Source organism: Oncorhynchus keta, chromosome 7 (assembly GCF_023373465.1).
Source record: "Oncorhynchus keta strain PuntledgeMale-10-30-2019 chromosome 7, Oket_V2, whole genome shotgun sequence".
Lineage (NCBI taxonomy): Eukaryota > Metazoa > Chordata > Actinopteri > Salmoniformes > Salmonidae > Oncorhynchus > Oncorhynchus keta.
In genome coordinates, this window is record NC_068427.1 from 9,242,757 (window position 1) to 9,263,005 (window position 20,249).

At 43.0% G+C, this 20,249-nt stretch overlaps 2 protein-coding genes across 3 annotated transcripts in view; both read left to right on the forward strand.

The window, feature by feature from the left end:
- mcm3ap (minichromosome maintenance complex component 3 associated protein) overlaps window positions 1-5,205 on the forward strand; it is a 25,366-nt gene extending 20,161 nt beyond the window's left edge. For both annotated transcript variants that reach the window (XM_035773191.1, XM_035773192.2), the window contains 6 exons: window positions 121-218; window positions 613-1,003; window positions 1,226-1,480; window positions 1,731-1,860; window positions 2,001-2,331; window positions 4,420-5,205. In XM_035773191.1, the coding sequence (XP_035629084.1) occupies window positions 121-218; window positions 613-1,003; window positions 1,226-1,480; window positions 1,731-1,860; window positions 2,001-2,331; window positions 4,420-4,593 (1,379 nt within the window). In that variant the 3' untranslated portion in view covers window positions 4,594-5,205. The remainder of the gene's footprint in view (window positions 1-120; window positions 219-612; window positions 1,004-1,225; window positions 1,481-1,730; window positions 1,861-2,000; window positions 2,332-4,419) is intronic.
- A 160-nt stretch (window positions 5,206-5,365) lies between these two features.
- Window positions 5,366-19,148, forward strand: lss (lanosterol synthase (2,3-oxidosqualene-lanosterol cyclase)). Its single transcript, XM_035773195.2, has 22 exons — window positions 5,366-5,559; window positions 5,980-6,148; window positions 8,403-8,541; window positions 8,887-8,995; window positions 9,199-9,320; window positions 9,572-9,668; window positions 9,877-10,012; window positions 10,180-10,288; window positions 10,380-10,498; window positions 10,948-11,045; window positions 11,141-11,168; window positions 11,315-11,371; window positions 11,539-11,610; window positions 11,775-11,825; window positions 12,043-12,192; window positions 12,455-12,551; window positions 12,673-12,778; window positions 12,878-12,943; window positions 15,321-15,401; window positions 15,555-15,728; window positions 17,193-17,271; window positions 17,546-19,148. The coding sequence occupies exons 1-22, from the start codon at window positions 5,543-5,545 to the stop codon at window positions 17,681-17,683; spliced, it is 2,214 nt and encodes a 737-aa protein (XP_035629088.1). The 5' UTR covers window positions 5,366-5,542; the 3' UTR covers window positions 17,684-19,148.
- Window positions 19,149-20,249: the final 1,101 nt, after the last annotated feature.

Below are 20,249 nucleotides of genomic sequence, written 5' to 3' on the forward strand. Positions count from 1 at the left end.
CTGGACATCACCAGCATTTTCTCAGTGGTCACTCACTCAATGGCACATATTCTGAATTAAGTCCTTATTAAGTACCAAATCTGAAAATCTCTGCCTGCCTGCCTCTTCTCTTCTGGTTAGACCTGATGCTCCAGACGTTAGTTGAAGACGGTCTGATATCAGAACACGTGTTCGTCCACATCCCAGAGACCACCAGCGACCTACAGGGCTCAGAGCAGGTACGGACAGCCCTCTTGAAACAAAATACAACTATTTAAATTGCTCCTAAGATAATTAAATGAGTAGTGTTGTATTTACAACCTGGACGATACCAGTATCGCGATATTCGTTACTATTGTGCCAAAGAAACAAACCACGAAAGGGATTTAATTTCTTTATGATAACAGCCCTAATGTTGGAAACTAACATCATTATGTTTGCATCCAGAGTCTCATTTATTTATTTTCCAAGCTATCTTACAGCTGGTTTTTAAGGGACCAAAGAATTTGATCTGTTTCTGTTTTCGTTTTTGCCATGTAAAAAGTATTGGGATACTGGTATCGTCGCAGCCCAAGTTTTATTGAAATGGAAGTATTCTAATGTGTTGTTTTATGGGGTTTTGCTTGCCCCCAGGTGAGCCAAGCGGTACGCTGGCTCTTGGCACGTGCCCCAGTGCCCGCCCTCCTCTCCTCCCAGACCCTGGTGCACTTCGTGGAGGCCGGGCTAGGCCGCGAGTTCAGTGCCCGCCTCTACAGCCACCGGCAGGACCGGGCGGGGGCAGGGCTGGCGCGCCAACACCCAGCCCCTGTCATTAAACTCTACAATGCTGTGCTGGCATTCCTAGCTGACCTAGTGTCTTCCCAGTACCTCTCCAGCCTGTCCTGGCCTCCGGGGGAGTTCGCCCTGCCTGAGACCCGGGACTTGGTGCCACATCTGGGTTGGAACTCTCCCCAACACCTGGCCTGGCTCCGGATGGCTGTAGTCAGCTTGCAGATACCCAGCTGGGACATTCCCGCTAACACAGGTGGGTAGCTTTTTGGCTTGTGTGTGTGTGACTGTGTAGTTGTGCTTGTGTGTGATTCTGTTGACTTGTGACTTTTATGTAGCCTGATCCCAGATCTGTTTTTGCTTTTGCCTAACAGACTGGCATCCAGGCTAACATGTATCCCTTATTGCTGTTCAAATTACAACTGTTTACATTGCCCTCCCATCTACTCTTTAATCTCATGAATAAAATTCCCCCCAGCCTCCTGGCCCCAGCTGTGTTCCGCCATCTTCCAGTACGCCGGCCAGATCCCAACTTCGCGCCACAGCCAGCCCCTCCTCATGTCCCGTCTGGAGAACCTCCTGGAGAGGGTGCGCTGTTCCACGGCTGGAGCCCAGGACCACTGGGAGGAGGAGGGCCCATCCTTCCAGCAGGTCCCCTGGGACGAGGTGGTGGCTCTCTGCATAGACCATAAGTTGAAGGACTGGCAACCCCCTGACAGCCCAGTTTGTGACGGTGAGATGACTATTGGTTTATCTACTCTGTCTGCTCTACTCAAGGCCTATTCTAGCACTTTGGGTGACATTTCCCGCACCAAAGACAAATGCAGCTCCTTATGCTAGACAGAATATACTGAGCTTTCAGCGGGATTTGAGACATCAAAGTACTGTATGAAGAAAGCAAGAAAACAAGTTAAAAAGCCTTTATTGCATTGGAATTTGTAAAGAGCTAAACTTAATCCCAGACTCCGGTGGTTCTGTTCCAGATGCAGTGACAGAAGATGGAGAGGTCCTGGTCTACTTCCCCAAGGAGGGACTGAAGGGCTTCCAGCCCCCGGCAGAGTGGACGGAGGCGGTCAGGCTCACACACAGAGAGAAGCAGCAGGAGACACAGGGGTAAGGAGGAGACTGGTTCACTACTCTGTCTCTCTTTCTCCCTCTATATTTCTCTCTCACTCTCAAATCTACTCCTGAATCTGTTGGCTTATACTCCCTTCAGCGAATTGATAAATGAAAAATGATCATTTCCTCTTCAGAGCCAGTCCAGGAGGCCTCGCAGCTCTCCCTCCCCTCAGACAGAAGCTGTTCCGGAGCCTGGTGGATCGTCCGGACCGCTTTTCCCCCTGCCACACTCTGGACATCACACACACCCCCTCACTCCGGGACCTGCTGCCCCACAAGGTCCTCCACGGCCTCCAGGAGGAGAGGGCACACAGCCAGAGGTGTGAGGAACAGCTGCAGCGCTGGCTAGAGATAGAGCCCTTGGACTCTCTCTCAATGCCCCTCTTCATGCCCTCTAGCCTGCTCTCCATGACTAACATCATGGCCCCCATACGTACTTCTGGTGGTGCGTCCACTGCTACACAGGTACGACTGTCTTCGCACACACACACACACGTACATATATATGCACACACATAAACACTATTACAGTGCATTGAGAAAGTAAATACAATCAAGATACAATACCCCATAATGACAGTGAAAACAACATGTTTTTAGATGATTATTTTTTACATTAATTGAAAATGAAATGCAGAAATATCGAATTTACAGTGCCTCTAGAAAGTATTCACAACATTTTACTTTGCGTGTTACAGCCTGAATTTAAAATTGGTTATAAAAAAATTAACTGGCCTATTATATTTTTTACAAATTAATTAAAAAGGAAAAACTGAAATGTCTTTAGTCAATAAGTATTCAACCCCTTTGTTATGGCAAGCCTAAATAAGTTCAGGGGTAACAAGTCACATAAATAAGTTGCATGGACTCTGTTTGCAATGATAGTGTTTAACATGATTTTTTTAATGAATACCTCATCTCTATACCCCACACATACAATTATCTGTAAGGTCCCTCAATCGAGCATTGAATTTCAAACACAGATTCAACTACAAAGACCAGGAAGGTTTTCCAATGCTTTGCAAAGAAGGGCACCTATTGGTAGATGGGTGAAAGTAAAAGCAGACATTGAATATCCCTTTGAGCATGGTGAAGTTATTAATTACACTATGTAGAGACTGGGTGTATTGATACACCACCTAAAGATACATGCGTCCTTACTAACTCAGTTGCCGGAGTGGAAGGAAACCTCTCTGTGATTTCACCATGAGGCTGATGGTGACATTAAAACAGGCCGTGATAGGAGAGAACTGAGGATGGATCAATGGCATTGTAGTTACTCCACAGTACTAACATAAATGACAGAGTGAGAAGAAGGAAGTCTGTACAGAATAAAACTATTCCAAAACATGCATCCTGTTTACAATAAGTCACTAAAGTAAAACTGCAAATAATGTGGTCAAGTAATGAACTTTGTACTCAATACAAATAGTTATGTTTGGGGCAAACCCAACACGTCACTGAGTACCACTCGTCATGTTTTCAAGCATGGTGGTGGCTGCATCGTGTTATGGGTATGCTCGTCTTTGACAAGGACTAGGGAGTTTAAAATAAAACTAAATGTAATAGAGCTAAGCACAGGCAAAATCCTAAAGGAAAACCTGGTTCAGTCTGCTTTCCAACAGACACTGGGAGACAAATTCACATTTCACTTAACCTAAAACACAAGGCCAAATCTACACTGGCGTTGCTTGCCAAGAAGGCTGTGCATTTTCCTGAGTGGCCGAGTTATAGTTTTGACGTAAATCTGCTTGAAAATCTATGACAAGACTTGAAAAAGGCTGTCTAGGAATGATTAACAAACAACTTGACAGAGCTTGAAGAATTTCAAATAATAATGTGTGAATATTGTCAAATCCAGGTATGCAAAACTCTTACAATTACCTAGAAAGCCTCACAGCTATAATCGCTGTCAAAGGAAATTCAGTCTATAACATAACATTTTGAAAAAGTTGTGAATACTTTCTGAAAGCACTGTAATTGATCATTTACACTGTTGAACATGTGTTAAACAAAACGCACTAAGTAGGCTACTATAACAATATACACAACACACTATATACTGTAACTACTGTCCAGTAGTTTTAAAGTACTTTAGTAAAAAAAATACTTATTTTGGGGGGGAATTTGTACTGGCAGACTCACTAAACACACATGCTTTGTTTGTAAATTGTTTACGCGTTGGACTGTGTCCCTGGCTATCCGTGAATTTAAAAAACAAGAAAATTGTGCCGTCTGCTTAATATAAGGAATGTGAAATGATTTATTCTTTTACTTTTGATACTTAAGTACATTTGATCAATTACATGTACTTTTGATACATACTTTTATTTAAAACCAAATACGGTTACTGTAGTAGTATTTTACTGGGTGACTTTCACTTTTGAGTCATTTTCTATTAATGCATCTTTACTTTTACTTAAGTATGACAATTGGGTACTTTTTTCACCACTCCCACTGTTTCTCTCACCCAAGTGTTGTGAGCATTTGCGATGAATAGTACAATAGTAGAGTGACTTAACTGATATTCTTCAATGTCTTATTTTTTTGTAGGAGGCAGAATCAGAAGACCCTTTGGAGAAAGCAGAGTGCGATTGGCTCAAGGGTGCTCCTGTATCCATGGCGCAGCGCCTGAAGGAATTGGATAGGCTTTTATTAGCCAGTCGAGAGGAGGAGCTTGCGTGCGGGCTCAAGCTGAACAGCTTATTGAACATTGTCGAGGACTGAATCTCATGTCATATCACACCACTTAGTTAAAGGCCTTAGCTTTAGCTTTTTGGACTTGTTGCCATCTGAAAATCTGTTATTGTGGTCAGAAAATGTAAACCCATAATATTGTCACTGTGTTTTTACTTTTTTAAATGTTGGTTTTCTAATTGAGAAGAAAGATTCATTGCTTTTTCTTTTTTTAGTTTTGTTAAGTAGTTTTGCATTATGAAAGGGAACTGATTTGTTCCGTGTGTCTGCCTTCCTATAACGGGTGGATCTCAGTGACCTACACATGTAGTTGCTTGACAGACCTAACATGACTTAAGTTTATATCCACGATTATGTATTCGTTGTAATTAGTTGCTTAGTCTTCTTGTAGATGCTTTTTTTTTATCCCAAGGATGGTTTATTATCATATTTCTCCATATGAACTGATTTAGGGATATTTTGTGGATTGACCCAAATGAATTACTTTGGTTATGTTTGTGCCCATGTTTCATTTTGACCTATATTTGTCTAAAATGCTGGGGTTATATTTGTCATAGTAATCTAAATAAGTCTTCTGATGAATGTTGCCATATAGTGTTCTTAACTGACTTGCCTAGTTAAATAAATGTAAAATAAATAGTAGATATGTCAAGAGTTAATTGTAAAGCTCTCACATTCACGAAAGCAACATGTTCGAGCACTCATTAGAGCGCCACATTGAAACTCCGCCCATTTCCCCGCCTCTCTAAATTGTGATTGGACAGTCGGTTGTCTGCTCATATCTCTCCATGCAAAAACCAACTCGGGTGGTACTGCTTGGTACCATGGGAAGGGCAGTCCTCTGTGGCACGAGTTAATGTTTATCCAACGGAAATATTTTGAAAGGAGAACTTCAATTCCCACAGTATCACAAATGGGGGCCGATCCTGTCGATCAGATCTGAAGTTTGCGGAGGATTTAATTCATTCATAAGGTTTTAATGATGACCGAGGGAACGTAAGTACAGAACGAACATGTTCAATTATGTGTATGAAATTATATATGCTATAAAAGTAAACGTTTGTAGGAAGTTATAACTTGCTAATTGATTGGTAGCTGATTGCTTTGTGCTCTTTCACAAGATTAACTTGGATCAGAAAGGACATGCATGCTCATTAGGAAAGGAACAGGATACATGTCAACGATTATCAATTTCAACAATGGCCATTATGTACAATACAAATTGTGGTGCAGAATTACTCAAGCGCCACACCCACTGGGCACAGACTTCAATTCAACGTCTATTCCACATTGGTTCAACGTAATGTCATTGAAATGACGTGGAAACAACGTCGATTCAACCAGTGTGTTCCCAGTGGATACGCGCGCCCATGAATTCCATACGCATTCGCGCGCTGTCAATTCTTGCACCCTCAGATGCCTTCGTAGAAGGGGGGGGCCGTACAAGACTGAGCCGGCGACAGACCTGACCCGCTGGAGGCTGAGTAACACAGAGGGCAGGCAGACATGGCGCTATGTAGAGGATCAAGACACATCAGACAGGGAGCAGACTATGCTTGAAGCCCATTCACTTGGTTTGGATACGGTACACATACTCATCCATGTTTATTTACCTAGGCAACCTTCTCTCGATACATTTCATATTATATATTCTGTACGGAAAACCAAGACACTAATTAGTATGAAGTTACTTTTATTCTGTACATAAATCCGAGACACTTTTAGTATGATGTTACGTTTCATATGGTATGTATTAATTTGTGGATGTCCATCACCCATTTTATATGATATGTTACGAATTACAATTCGCATTATATGTTATGAGTTTGCTAAATGTATAACAAGCTGCAAATTTGCCAAACGTATGATACTTTTGGTCATGTAGTGTATGTGGACACTTGCTCGTTGAACATCTTATTCCAAAATCATGGGCAGTAATATGGAGTTGGTCCCCCCTTTGCTGCTATAACAGCTTCCACTCTTCTGGGAAGGCTTTCCACTAGATGTTGGAACAGCCACGAGCACTAGTGAGGTCGGGCAGTGATGTTGGATGATTAGGCCTGGTTCGCAGTCGGTGTTCCAATTATTCTCAAAGGTGTTTGATGGGCTTGAGGTCAGGGCTGTGCAGGCCAGTCAAGTTCTTCCACACCGATCTCAACAAACCATTTCTGTATGGACCTTGCTTTGTGCACGGGGCATTGTAATGCTGAAACAGAAAAGGGACTTCCCCAAACTGTTGCCACAAGGTTGGAAGCACAGAATCGTCTAGAAAGTCATTGTATGCTGTAGCGTTAAGATTTCCATTCACTGGAACTAAGGGGCCCAAACCATGAAAAACAGCCCCAGACCATTATTCCTCATCCACCAAACTTTACAGTTAGCATTATGTATTCGGCAGATAGCATTCTTCTGGCCTCCGCCAAACCCAGAATCGTCTGTTGGACTTCCAGATGGTGAAGCGTGATTCATTTCCACTGCTCCAGGGTCCAATGGCCACGAGCTTTACGCCACTCCAGACCATGCTTGGCATTGCTCATGGTGATCTTAGGATTCTGTGCGGCTGCTCGGCCATGGAAACTCATTTCATGAAGCTCCGGATGAACAGTTATTGTGCTGACGTTGCTTCCAGAGGCAGTTTGGAACTCGGTAGTGAATGTTGCAACCGAGGACAGGCGATCTTTAGGTGCTTCAGCACTCAGCGGTCCCGTTCTGTGAGCTTGTGTAGCCTACCACTTCACGTTTGAGCCGTTGTTGCTCCTAGATGTTTCCACTTCACAATAACAGCACTTACAGTTGACCAGGGCAGACATTTTCCTAACTGACTTGTTGGATGACGGTGCCATGTTGACGGTGCCATGTTGAAAGTCACTGAGATCTTCAGGAAGGCCATTCTACTGCCAATGTTTGTCTATGGAGATTGCATGGCGGTATGCTCAATTTTATACACCAGTCAGCAACGGGTGTGGCTGACTGGCCAAATGAGCCAAATCCACTCATTTGAAGGGGTGTCCACATACTTTTGTATATATTGTGTATGTTACAAATTCCGGCAAGGTGGCTAACGTTAGCTACGGGTTAAGTTTAGGAGTTAGGTTAAGGTTTAGGGCAAGGGTTAGCAGACATGCTAAGTAGTTGCAAAAGTTTTAAGTAGTTGAAAAATGAGGCCTACATCTCTTATGTAACCATATGAAACCTAACATAACATACTAATTTCAGTGTCTCTGATTTACGTTTACTATGTTACGTCTAGTCCATGAGAACAGACTGACCTAGGCTATCTGAAGTGTAAGCATTAGGCATGACAGGTAGCCTTAAGGCTAGAGCGTTAGGCCAATAACCGCAAGGTTGCAGGTTCGAATACTGGAGCCGACCAGGTGGAAAATCTGTAGCTGTGTCCTTGAGCAAGGCACTTAACCCTAATTGCTCCAGGGGTGCAGTACAATTGTGACCCCACTCCCTGTGGGTGTCTCAGGGGTCATTGAAATGCAAAAAAATAGAAATAAATAACATTTCCATTGCACACTTGTATTGCATTTTTTGGATTGCCTACATGTCCCCTTAGTTGGCCTTCATTGTAAATAAGAATTTGTTCCTTAATTGACTCAAATGAATATAAATTGAACAGGTAAAATATAAGCACCCCCCAAATTATTATAATATATTATTAGTTGAAGCCATAAACCGTACATATGTCTCATTGAAGTATAAATTCAATGATAGAATAGTTGGGCCCCACAAGAACAAAAGGTGGAACTAAATCTCTCCTCTAACGAGCTCGTCATTAGTGTTGTGACCTTTGACCCATGCTTTGTTGTGACAGTACCTATGCCCCTCTACAGAGTAAATTCATCCCTGGCTCTCCCTCAGCCCACACTGCAGTGGAGTCAGCCCTGAAGGGCATGGCATTCTACAGCCAACTCCAGGCAGAAGATGGCCACTGGGCAGGAGACTACGGAGGACCCCTCTTCCTGCTACCAGGTACACACAATTAGATGCACTTTCAGAGGAAGTACAGTATGCATCTCGTAAAATTAAATGTCTGCATAATGCCATCCAATATTCACTTCCATATTTACAGATAATGTATGTACACATAACAAGCACGGTCATTGAGTTTTATTGTGTCATGTCCATGGGAAAATAACAGTGGACGGGGTCGGACGTGGTGTGCATTATCGTGTACATTATGCCATGGTAGTTATAATGTAATACATGGGTTATGAAAACAGTAAAAAAACTCAAGTTAACGATGAGACTCACATCTGTACTTACAACATCTGAGGTGACATCAGTGGTCTGTCTGTTTGTCTGTGCTATCCTCAGGTCTCCTGATCACCTGTCACATAACCCAGATCCCTCTCCCTGAGGCCTGGAAGAAGGAGATGGTGAGATACCTGCGCTCTGTCCAGCTGGCTGATGGGGGCTGGGGCCTGTGAGTGTTCTCATCACTGCTCTCCTTCACTTCTACCCCAAAATACAGTGTGAAAATAAGAGGGATGCCCACGCACACTGTTTAGATATTCTCCAGTAGTTTAATTAGCAATGTTTCTACCACAGCTTATGAGGCTTCTGAGTATCAGCGCAGTCGAAGCTTCAAAGATTTCTTATTGTTGTGTTTTGGTCATTTCTTGTCAGACACATTGAAGACAAGTCCACAGTGTTTGGCACGGCCCTCAGCTACACCACCCTGAGGATCCTGGGAGTGGGACCGGATGACAAGGATATGGTTAGGGCCAGGAACAACCTGCACAATAAAGGTTTTATTTAACGGTTTAATTAATTACATTTTTTTTTGGGGGGGGTCAATTAATTGAGCTCTTTGTTTCGTATGTTGGTGGAACCAAAGAAATATGCTGTTTGAACAAAATGAAAGGGAATGTTGGAGAGCATCACCTGTATATGTTTTAAACCTGAAATAAAAAGTGTCTAAATGCTTTTAACCTCATAAGAGGTGAAATTGTTACCATTGTAGAGTCAGATCATGTCTGTGTGTCTGTCTGTTGTACAGGAGGTGCGGTTGGCATCCCCTCCTGGGGTAAATTCTGGTTGGCCATCCTCAATGTGTACAGCTGGGAAGGAATGAACACGCTCCTCCCGGAGATGTGGTACGCTTGATGTCCTGATACGAATTTGATCAGAATTGTACATAGATTTTAATTCGCCTTTATATAGCACCTATACATAAAAGTTGAAATTCGATAGGCCGCTCACTCTTGAATACTTGTGAACTTTAACCTTGATTTGGGATATTGATTCCCTCAGCTATGTTTCAACTTGACCTGTTCTTTGGTCCATGTTTTGTCCTCTATTCAGGCTGTTCCCTACCTGGTTCCCTGCTCACCCATCCACTCTCTGGTGCCACTGTCGCCAGGTCTACCTTCCTATGAGCTACTGCTACGCTGTCAGGTTTGCTGCCCAGGAGGACCCCCTGGTGCTCAGCCTCAGACAGGTGCAGTAGTTACTTCACCCCACCTGGGGGCGACATGTTTCTGTCATAGTGCTCCACTCACTCCGGCCAGAAGTTGCCCACGTAGGCACAGCCCCAAAGATCAGCTAGAATAAGATGGAGCTGCAATAGAGTACATGAACTTAGTAGCATCCTTCTCTGTTCTATAGGAGCTGTATGTCCAGGACTATGCCACCATCAACTGGCCTGGTCAGCGGAACAATGTGGCAGCATGTGACATGTACACACCACACAGCACGCTACTCACCGTGGCTTACAGTAAGCACTGCACATACCGTATTAATAGTTTGTGATTGGTCATTTGTGACGACGTTATAACTGTAACCTTGAATTCTCTGTTCTTCCTCAGTGGTCATGAACGTGTATGAGGCCCACCACAGCAGCAGTCTACGAGGAAGAGCGGTCAAAGAGCTGTACGACCACATACAGGCTGACGACCGTTTCACCAAGTGCATCAGCATCGGCCCAGTAAGAAACTGAACTTTAATCGAAGTACCTTTTTTTTTTTGATGCCACTTGTGTTTTAGGATTATCTAGTATTTCCTTGCACTTCCCAGCTGGAATCCTTTTTTGTGAAACATTGGTTTGCAATATTATCACAGCAAAGAAGTTACTGCGAACAATGAACACAGTTCTTTCCCCTCAGACATCATTGCACGGCGGTAGAACAGAAGCATATGTACTGGATTTTTTTTCCTTTACCTCGATATGCAACGCTTCCCCACCTCTGCTTCTTCAACGAAACAAAAACGACAACGGCCGTGGCGCGGATAACATTAGTGCCGCTGTTTCCCCTAGTGCGGATTCCATCTTTAATGCTGTTTTGCCAGTTTACACTATGGTTTAAGGTGATCCAGAATTGTGTGTCAGTTGTTATTTGTGTGTCAGGTGATTTAACGCCTAGTTTCACTCCTCAGATCTCCAAAACGATCAACATGCTGGTGCGCTGGCACGTGGACGGACCCTCTTCCACTGCCTTCCAGGAGCACGTGTCCAGGATCCCAGACTACCTCTGGTCAGTCAGTTAGTGAGTCAGTTGTATGTGACAATGCAGTAGGTTGTGAGCGTGTTTACTTACATGTTTGTTTTCCATTTCCTGCTTTGCGATAGGCTGGGATTGGATGGTATGAAAATGCAGGTATGTTGGGTATTGGCCATGATATACATAATGTCGTTCATCTTTTGCATTATGGGCTGGTTTCCTGACCCGAATTAAGTAGACAGAAAAGCACTTTTAATGTCTGACCTGTTTTCCTGACATGCAGTCTGGTTGTGTTCCTATAGGGAACCAATGGATCACAGCTATGGGACACAGCTTTCACAGTTCAGGCGTTCCTAGAAGTGAGATATTCATGTTACTCTACAAAGAACCCATCTGACTTGTTCATCATGCTTTACGTTCTGCCTGCATTACTCTCCATTCATGTGATGAGTGATAACTGTAAAGATGTCAAAGTTGAGAGGATTTGTAATGTTTTTGTGTTCTTCCCTCAATTGGGGTCATTCAGGCAGGGGCTCAGGACAGCCCCAGGTTAGAAGAGTGTCTTAAACACGCCCACCAGTTCCTCACCATCACACAGGTGAGAGCGTCACAGGAAATGGGCTTGAGGTCACAGAGTCTAGTGTATTGGCTCGCTGCCAGACAAAACACCTTGAGGGCACACATTCCTCGGTTCCTAATACACCTGTTGCTTTCATATGGATTTTTTTTTCCGATGTCTGACCAGTTTTCTCCTTTCATCAGATACCAGACAACCCCCCAGAATACCAGAAATACTACAGACAGATGAACAAGGTGAACCATTACTGCCAGTCAGAGGAAGTGTCTGCGTGTCCTGTATGGGTGTGTTTGTCCTGCAAGACCGTGTGTGTGTGTCCTGTATGGTCGTGTGTGAGTGATTGTGTGTATTTGTCCTGCGCATCCGTGTGTCCTGCATGGTTGTGTGCGTGCATTTGTGTGTGTGTGTGTGTTTGTCTATGCGCGCTTACATGCATGAATGTGTGTTTATCAGGGAGGGTTCCCCTTCAGCACGCGGGACTGTGGCTGGATCGTGGCCGACTGCACGGCAGAGGGCCTAAAGTCAGTGATGCTTCTGCAGGAACACTGTCCCTTCATCAGTCAGCACGTCCCCTCAGAGCGCCTGTGTGACTCCGTCAATGTGGTCAGTGGCAACACCAACTAACTTCTATCTACTGTACAACCCAATCACAGTTTTTACCACAACTTGATATATCGTGTCGGGGGCTTTTCTCGATCTTTCATGTATTTTCCTCTCTACTATCTCCCCAACTTTCAACTTCTTTCAAGATGATGTCTCACGGTGCTGATAATAATGCAAATTCTCAGCTCATGTTTGATTCCATCATACAACAAAAAAGGAACATAGAATACTGACACTTGCCCTGGTTGACTGTGTGTTGCAGTTGCTAAGCATGAGAAACAGAGACGGCGGTTTTGCCACTTATGAGACCAAGCGTGGAGGGAGACTGTTGGAGCTACTCAACCCCTCAGAGGTGTTTGGTGAGTCTTTCATCTCACCCCCTATCCCTGTGTTGTATTTATGGATATAATGCCTTTTTTGGATATAAATACAAGCTTTGTACTTTCTCCCACCACCACCCCCCCTATCTCTTTCTTTCAGGTGACATCATGATAGACTACACCTATGTGGAGTGCACCTCAGCAGTCATGCAAGCTCTGAGACACTTCCAGCACGTGTACCCTGAATACCGGACAGAGGAGATCAGGTACACGCACACACACATGCTATACCTCTAGCCTGGAACCCTTAACCCTCTCCAAGCTGCTGCCTAAAAGCATCACTTTTTCTAACTGTTTTAACTCAGGTCCACTCTGAGAGAAGGATTGGAGTACTGCCGGAGGGTGCAGAGGCCCGATGGGTCATGGGAAGGGTAAGTAGCTTCCGGTCTCACTTACAGCGCATTCAGAAAGTTTTCAGACCCCTTGACTTTTTCCACATTTGGTTACGTTACTGCCTTATTTTAAAATTGATTACATATTTTTTTGTTCTTATCAATCTACACGCAATACCCCATAACAGGTTTTTAGAAATGTTAGCAAATTTATTACAAATAAAAAACAGAAATACATTATTTACTTAAGTATTCAGATCCTTTGCTATTAGACTTCAAATTGAGCTCAGGTGCATCCTGTTTCTATTGATCATCCTTGAGATGTTTCTACAACTTGATTGGAGTCTACCTGTGGTAAATTCAATTGATTGGACATGATTTGGAAAGGCACACACCTGTCTATATAAGGTCCCACAGTTGACAGTGCATGTCAGAACAAAAACCAAGCCATGAGGTCGGAGGAATTCTCCGTAGAGCTCCGAAACATGATTGTGTCAAGGCACAGATCTGGGGAAGGGTACCAAAAAATGTCTGCAACATTGAAGGTCACCAAGAACGCAGTGGCCTCCATCATTCTTAAATGGAAGAAGAAGTTAGGAATCACCAAGACTCTTGCTAGTGCTGGCTGCCCGGCCAAATAGGTGGAGAAGGGCCTTGGTCAGGGAGGTGACCAAGAACCCGATGGTCACTCTGACAGAGCTCCAGTGTTCCTCTGAGGAGATGGGCAAGCCTTTCAGAAGGACAACCATCTCTGCAGCACTCCACCAATCAGGTCTACATGTAGAGTGGCCAGACGGGAGCCATTTCTCAGTAAAAGGCACATGACAGCCCGCTTGGAGTTAAAGGACTCTCAGACCATGAGAAACAAGAATTTTTCAGCGGCAGGGACTGGGAGACTAGTCAGGATCGAGGCAAAGATGAATGGAGCAAAGTACAGTGAGATCCTTGATGAAAACCTGCTCCAGAGCACTCAGGATCTCTGACTGGGGTGACAGTTCACCTTCCAAAAGGACAACAACCCTAAGCACACAGCCAAGACAACACTGGAGTGGCTTCGGGACAAGTTTCTCAATGTCCTTGTGTGGCCCAGCCAGAGCCCGGACTTGAACCCGATCGAACATCTCTGGAGAGACCTGAAAATAGCTGTGCAGCAATGCACCCCATCCAACCTGACAGAGCTTGAGAGGATCTGCAGAGAAGAATGAGAGAATCTCCCGAAATAGTGGTGTGCCAAGCTTGTAGCAAGGTACAAAGTATTGAGTAAAGGGTCTGAATGGGTTTTTAAATTGAAATTTGCAAAATAAATCTAAACTTGAGTTTGCTTTGTCATTATGGGGTATTGTGTGTATAAAATAAGAAAAACATTTTTTAAATCAATTTTAGAATAAGGCTGTAACCTAACAAAATGTGGAAAAAGTCCAGGGGTCTGAATACTTTCCAAATGCACTATATATCATGGCTGAGTGTCTCCTCATCTCCTTTACTTCATGACCAAGGAAAGCATTGGGCATCTAGGTATATAAAGCTATTAAAGGTCATAAGGAATCATTTAGGGCCCTATGACAACTGATGGGTGAGATAATATGGATAGGTCTTCTCCATGTTGATTCCATCTAACAAGTCCAAAACACTGGTCATAAGGGAAAGGATACAAGTAAAGGAGGCTATTGAAGACTGTCAGGACTCTGGATGTGATTTGAATATAATGTGATTTGAATGGCAGTGTCTGTGATTTGAATGCCTGTGATTTGAATACCAATGCCATGTGATTTGAATGCCAATGCCATGTGATTTGAATACCAATGCCATGTGATTTGAATGCCAATGTCATGTGATTTGAATACCAATGCCATGTGATTTGAATGCCAATGCCATGTGATTTGAATGCCAATGCCATGTGATTTGAATACCAATGCCATGTGATTTGAATACCAATGCCATGTGATTTGAATGTCAATGCCATGTGATTTGAATACCAATGCCATGTGATTTGAATGCCAATGTCATGTGATTTGAATACCAATGCCATGTGATTTGAATGCCAATGCCATGTGATTTGAATACCAATGCCATGTGATTTGAATACCAATGTCATGTGATTTGAATGCCAATGCCATGTGATTTGAATACCAATGCCATGTGATTTGAATACCAATGCCATGTGATTTGAATGCCAGTGCCATGTGATTTGAATACCAATGCCTGTGATTTGAATGTCAAGTTGTTATTCATTCTTCTGCGTCATACGGACCATTTAGTTATGTGTCCTTCCTAGGGTTGCAAAATTCTGGTAACTTTCCCCCAAAAAGTTTTCCAGAAATCCCGGTTGGAAGCTTCACGGAATCAGGAGGGAATATGCAGGAAATCCTACTGTACTTTTTCAACCCTAGTGCTTTCTTATGTGTGTGTTGCCTAGATCCTGGGGAGTGTGCTTCACCTATGGGGTCTGGTTCGGCTTGGAGGCCTTTGCCTGCATGGGTCACACCTACCATGATGGGTAAGGATCCTTAGTGCCGGAGGAAGACATGTACGCACACACCACATTCAAAGGAAACACGAATGTCTGTGGAATCGTTTTTTCAAACCTTTCAAAATACATCTTTCCCTCTCTCCCACTCTCTGTCTGTTTCTGTCTCCTTTCTCTCTCCAGCGGTGGTGTGTGTAAGGAGGTGCAGAGTGCCTGTGACTTCCTGGTGGCCCACCAGATGGAGGATGGGGGCTGGGGTGAGGACTTTGAGTCCTGTGAGCAGCGTCGCTACGTGCAGAGTGCTAACTCCCAGATCCACAACACCTGCTGGGCCCTGCTGGGCCTCATGGCTGCTAGGTAACAGTAACTATTTATGTAACTGCCTTGTAATGACTTATTTAACTAACGTGAACTTACTCACTTTTGTACATCGCCTTGTTCCGTACAATTGACCTTATTTTAGCACCCACAAAACGTAATACTTCCAGATCAACTGTAATGTCGATACCATTGTAAAGCACAATTTCTCCCCTTTCCAACAAAATCCATGCCGAGACCTCCACGCTGCCCTTTTCTGCATGATTCAAGAAGGCAATGATCTCCGTCGGGGCATTTTTAAAATGGCGGGTGGGGAAGTGAAACTAATACGTGATAGTAAGAAAGAGAGATGTCGTGTGGGGAAACTGCTTTTTTTCACTCGATCTGTCCAACTTATCACTTTATCGCCTCTAAAATGTAAATAAAACACTATAAAGAGTTTATATAATGTGTCCTGACATACCTATTTGAAGGTTTGTGTCGAATTTGAATCAGGTTTTAGGGGCGGTGCTAAAGTGATCTTCAGAAGTAGACAGCGGCTTTTGAGAGTCATGATCGCTTGCAGTGAAGACGCAAAAAAATTAAATGATGAGAGAAGTGCTACACCTGGTGGAGAGAGATTGTAAAGACAGAAATAGTTGCTTTATGCGTGCTGTACGTTACGACATGACACGTCCCGATGTAACGGAGGGTCAGTTTTTTCAACTTTTCTCCAATACTATAGAGCCATTATCATGTCGATCAACGATTGAATAGAAACGTAGTTCACACCACAGATTTTGAAGTCAACAGTCGCTACAGTCCCATTAGTTTTCTTTGCAGCCTCGTTTGAATGTTGCGATTGCGCACATTTGTACGGAATGGGGTGAGTTTATGTTAACTTGTAACTACCTATGAGACTACCTTGTAGCTACCTTTTAATAACTACTGTTAGGTTCTAAATAACAGGGTAAAAAATGACAGACAACTATAAAAGCTCAAACCAAGTTTATTCACCCAAAGGGTCGGACAGCAGAACAGGCTTGTTTCCACCAGCACAAGTGTATATATACCCCAATTTGTGTGAAGCATCCTCCTTCCCTCTTAACATGACATCTTTATTGCTAGGCAGGAAGTTAAGTGATGCGGGCAATAAACTGTCCCTTCTCCCTTAATGTGACCTGACCCCAACCCCCATTCCTCACTAAACCACCTCTCTTCACCCTTATCAGTGACTCTAACCATGTGATTGCCTTTCCTTTCCTCAGTACATTCCAAGCACAATTGCCTCCACCATATACATCCCCCCTACAGATAATCATTAACTTCTGGTGTAGAAACCAGACTATGGCACTCCTCATTTCCATAGGATACCTGATAATTAACAATATTTCAAGTTTAAGAGTCAGAACCCATCACTACCTTGTAACTACATGGTTTAAAACAATATGATATAAAGTGGGACCAATCATCCTCAGTATGTTTAAGTTGTAGACCCACAATCTCTTCTCTGCTCTGTGGCAGGTACCCAGATGCACAGGTGATTGAGAGAGGAATACAGCTGTTGGTTGACAAGCAGCTGCCCAATGGAGACTGGCCACAGGTGAGTCCCCGCCTCTGTCACACTGTGCTCAGTGCTTAGCTCCACCCAAGGCTCAAGCATGAAGTTGTCAAATTGTTTAGCATAATCTGTTGTTGAATGTCTGGCCCTCTGGATGTCTGTCTTTCTTTCATGTACTGTATTGTAGATTGTGTCAGTGTGTATATTTGGAGCCCAAGAAGCAGTGTAGAGTATTCTTACTAGAGATACATACTGTGAAGAATAACCTGAAGCTTTATAGATGACCACAACCGTATTTTGGCCTAACTCTCCTCAGGAAAACATCTCGGGAGTATTCAATAAGAGCTGTGCCATCAGCTACACTTCCTACAGGAACGTCTTCACCGTGTGGACGCTGGGACGCTTCTTTAACCTCTTCCCCTCCAGCCCTCTGGCCGGGAAGGTGAAGCTGTGAGGTCAGAGGTCACCTAGTCAGCAAGGATTGGAACAGTGCCCTTTCTAATCTATACATAAAGAACGGTCGTGAACAGGGTTGGGGAGTAATGGATCACATGTAATCTGTTAAATGTAACTGATTCTAAAAGTATTTTTTACCTGTAATCCGTTACCAGCTAAAATATTGTAATCAGATTACAGATACTTTTGAAAAACTAGATGATTACTTCTTCCTCAATAACATTCAAATAATCTTAAATGTGTTCCACTTGAGAGAGAGTCAGAGACCATTACACACCAAATGTGTTTAATGATATGCGGGAAAAGAGCAGGAATAGGCTTTTGTAGACAGTCCAAGCCATGTCTTCCAATGGGTGCGACTGCTGTCAGCATCAAAGATTATTCATCCAATTTGTATAAACGCTTGGAGGTAAGGATGACAGCAGTGTTGTAGCCTACGGGTGCTAGGATATCACTTATTATTGATATCTACATAGCTCATTGATGTGAATCACACTGCTGCTCAATCTAATTCGTGCTGATTAAAGAAAAATGCCCATAGGCCTAACGGACACATGCTCAAACACACACACTTTTGATGGACTTAAACAGCTGCAAATTATTGAGATATCAAAGTGTCACCAACAAAAGCTTAAACAATAGGCCTATAGCAAATGCAGCATATGGAAATCATTTTTCACATGCACTTTTCCAAGTCCTATTTTTGAAGACCAAGGGGTATGAAATCAATTGGAAGGATTGGAAATCTGACAGACTTGATTTTCAATGTGAAGATGTAGCCTACTAATTTTATTATCTATATTAAAGTAGAAAGCTATCGGTTAAAAGAAGCCTACTTAACTATAAAGTAAAATGCAACATCTATTTATTGCCAGAACTTTGTAAACTCTAACATTGATTTATCCTGCAATAGATGTCATTCAATTGTTAATATTCATTTTTGTCTTCTTCTAATGCCGCTTAAGGGGAAAGTAATCTAAAAGTAACTTAAAGTTTAGCAGATTACGTTACTGAGTTTGGGTCATCCAAAAGTTAGTGATTACAATTGTGGACAGGTAACTAGCAACTGTAACAGATTGCATTTCTAAAGTAACCTCCCCAACCCTGTTCGTAAAAGTTACGTTTTTCAATTTTTCTACTGGGTGAGTCCTGAAAAGACCTCAACCTTGGGATCACCTTACCTTGCCTGCTATTTTAACATTCCTCTTGCCTTACATTTTGGTGGGACTGAACTCTTCGAAACAAACCTTTTTAGCTGCTATGTGAGAAATGAGGGTGTCATTTTGGCATCTGTATTATGAAATAAAAATCGAGCCCTTTAATCAATCTGTAAATAGTGCTGAAATAAAAGTGTTTCCATGTTGCCTATTAATATCAACCTTAGTTTCTGAAAATCTATTGATGTAATTGATTTGTAACGAAATCTTATTTTGAAATGCAGAATAAAGTCATTTTGGATGGTTTCACTAATTCACTATTTCTCTCTTGCAACAGCTGATGATGTTTGAGTGGGAGAACAGTGTGAGTCAAACCTACCAACCAGTAGCCCGTGACCCGTCCTGCATCAATACACACACACACACACACGCTCTCTCTCTCACCGAATTTTCCAAATCAAAGTATCTAATGGAATTCAAGGTGCGGTTTTGGGGAGTGTTTGTAACTTTCAACTTTTTTGTGTTTGTGTTTGTGTGGGTGTAGGGTGCAGCTATCTGGACAAAAAGCTGTCTATGCCACTGTCAATCGTAGCAATAGTGAAGGGAGATCATATGATAACACACAGTAGAAGTGTTGCACAATAGGCATTCCAAAGAAAGGCGTGCTTGATAGGTACATTTCTGTTTTCACCTCCCTCATGCCACATCCAATTTGTTTTGTTCCTGAAGCATGACTGCCAATAAGAGTGCTGGTACTCACCTCATTCAACCCCTTCTCCACCAGACCTGGAATAATTTGTTTTAAATAGGATTTGTGCAAAGTTCCTTTTTTTCGGGGGAACAAATTGTTACTTCGGATGTGAATACGGATCCCCCCAAAAACTTATTTGAATACAGATCTCAGAAATGGACTACTTTTTCTAAACAATTTCAACACAGATTTCAGAAAGTAACTACTGTCGTGGAAATTCTAACCAAGTGAGAAAGACGTTGAGCTGGTCAGCGACTCCCTGTTCTTATTGTTAGGGATGCACCAATCTGAAATTTTGGGCCGATATCCTTGCTAAAAACCCTGATCCCCATATTAAACATTTTAGCGGCCTTTTAAGCATTCTAGAACAGTTAAATAGTTTAAACACACACACACACACACTGACGGTTGGCATTTACGTATGTCCCCATTACCAGTAAAAACATAATCAAAACCTTCTTTCTCTTACTTGCTGTGCTGTTCGTTGTTCATTTGTTCAGTCGTTTCATTCTCAACCAAGATTTCACCATACATGTCAAGCAGTGAAGTTTCAGCTGTCTGTCCGTGGCCTCTTCTGTCTTGGATCCTCTTCTTCGGTGCCCACTGTCACTGTCTGTTTCCTTCTTGTCCAGCTGTGTCGGTACAATTTCACATAA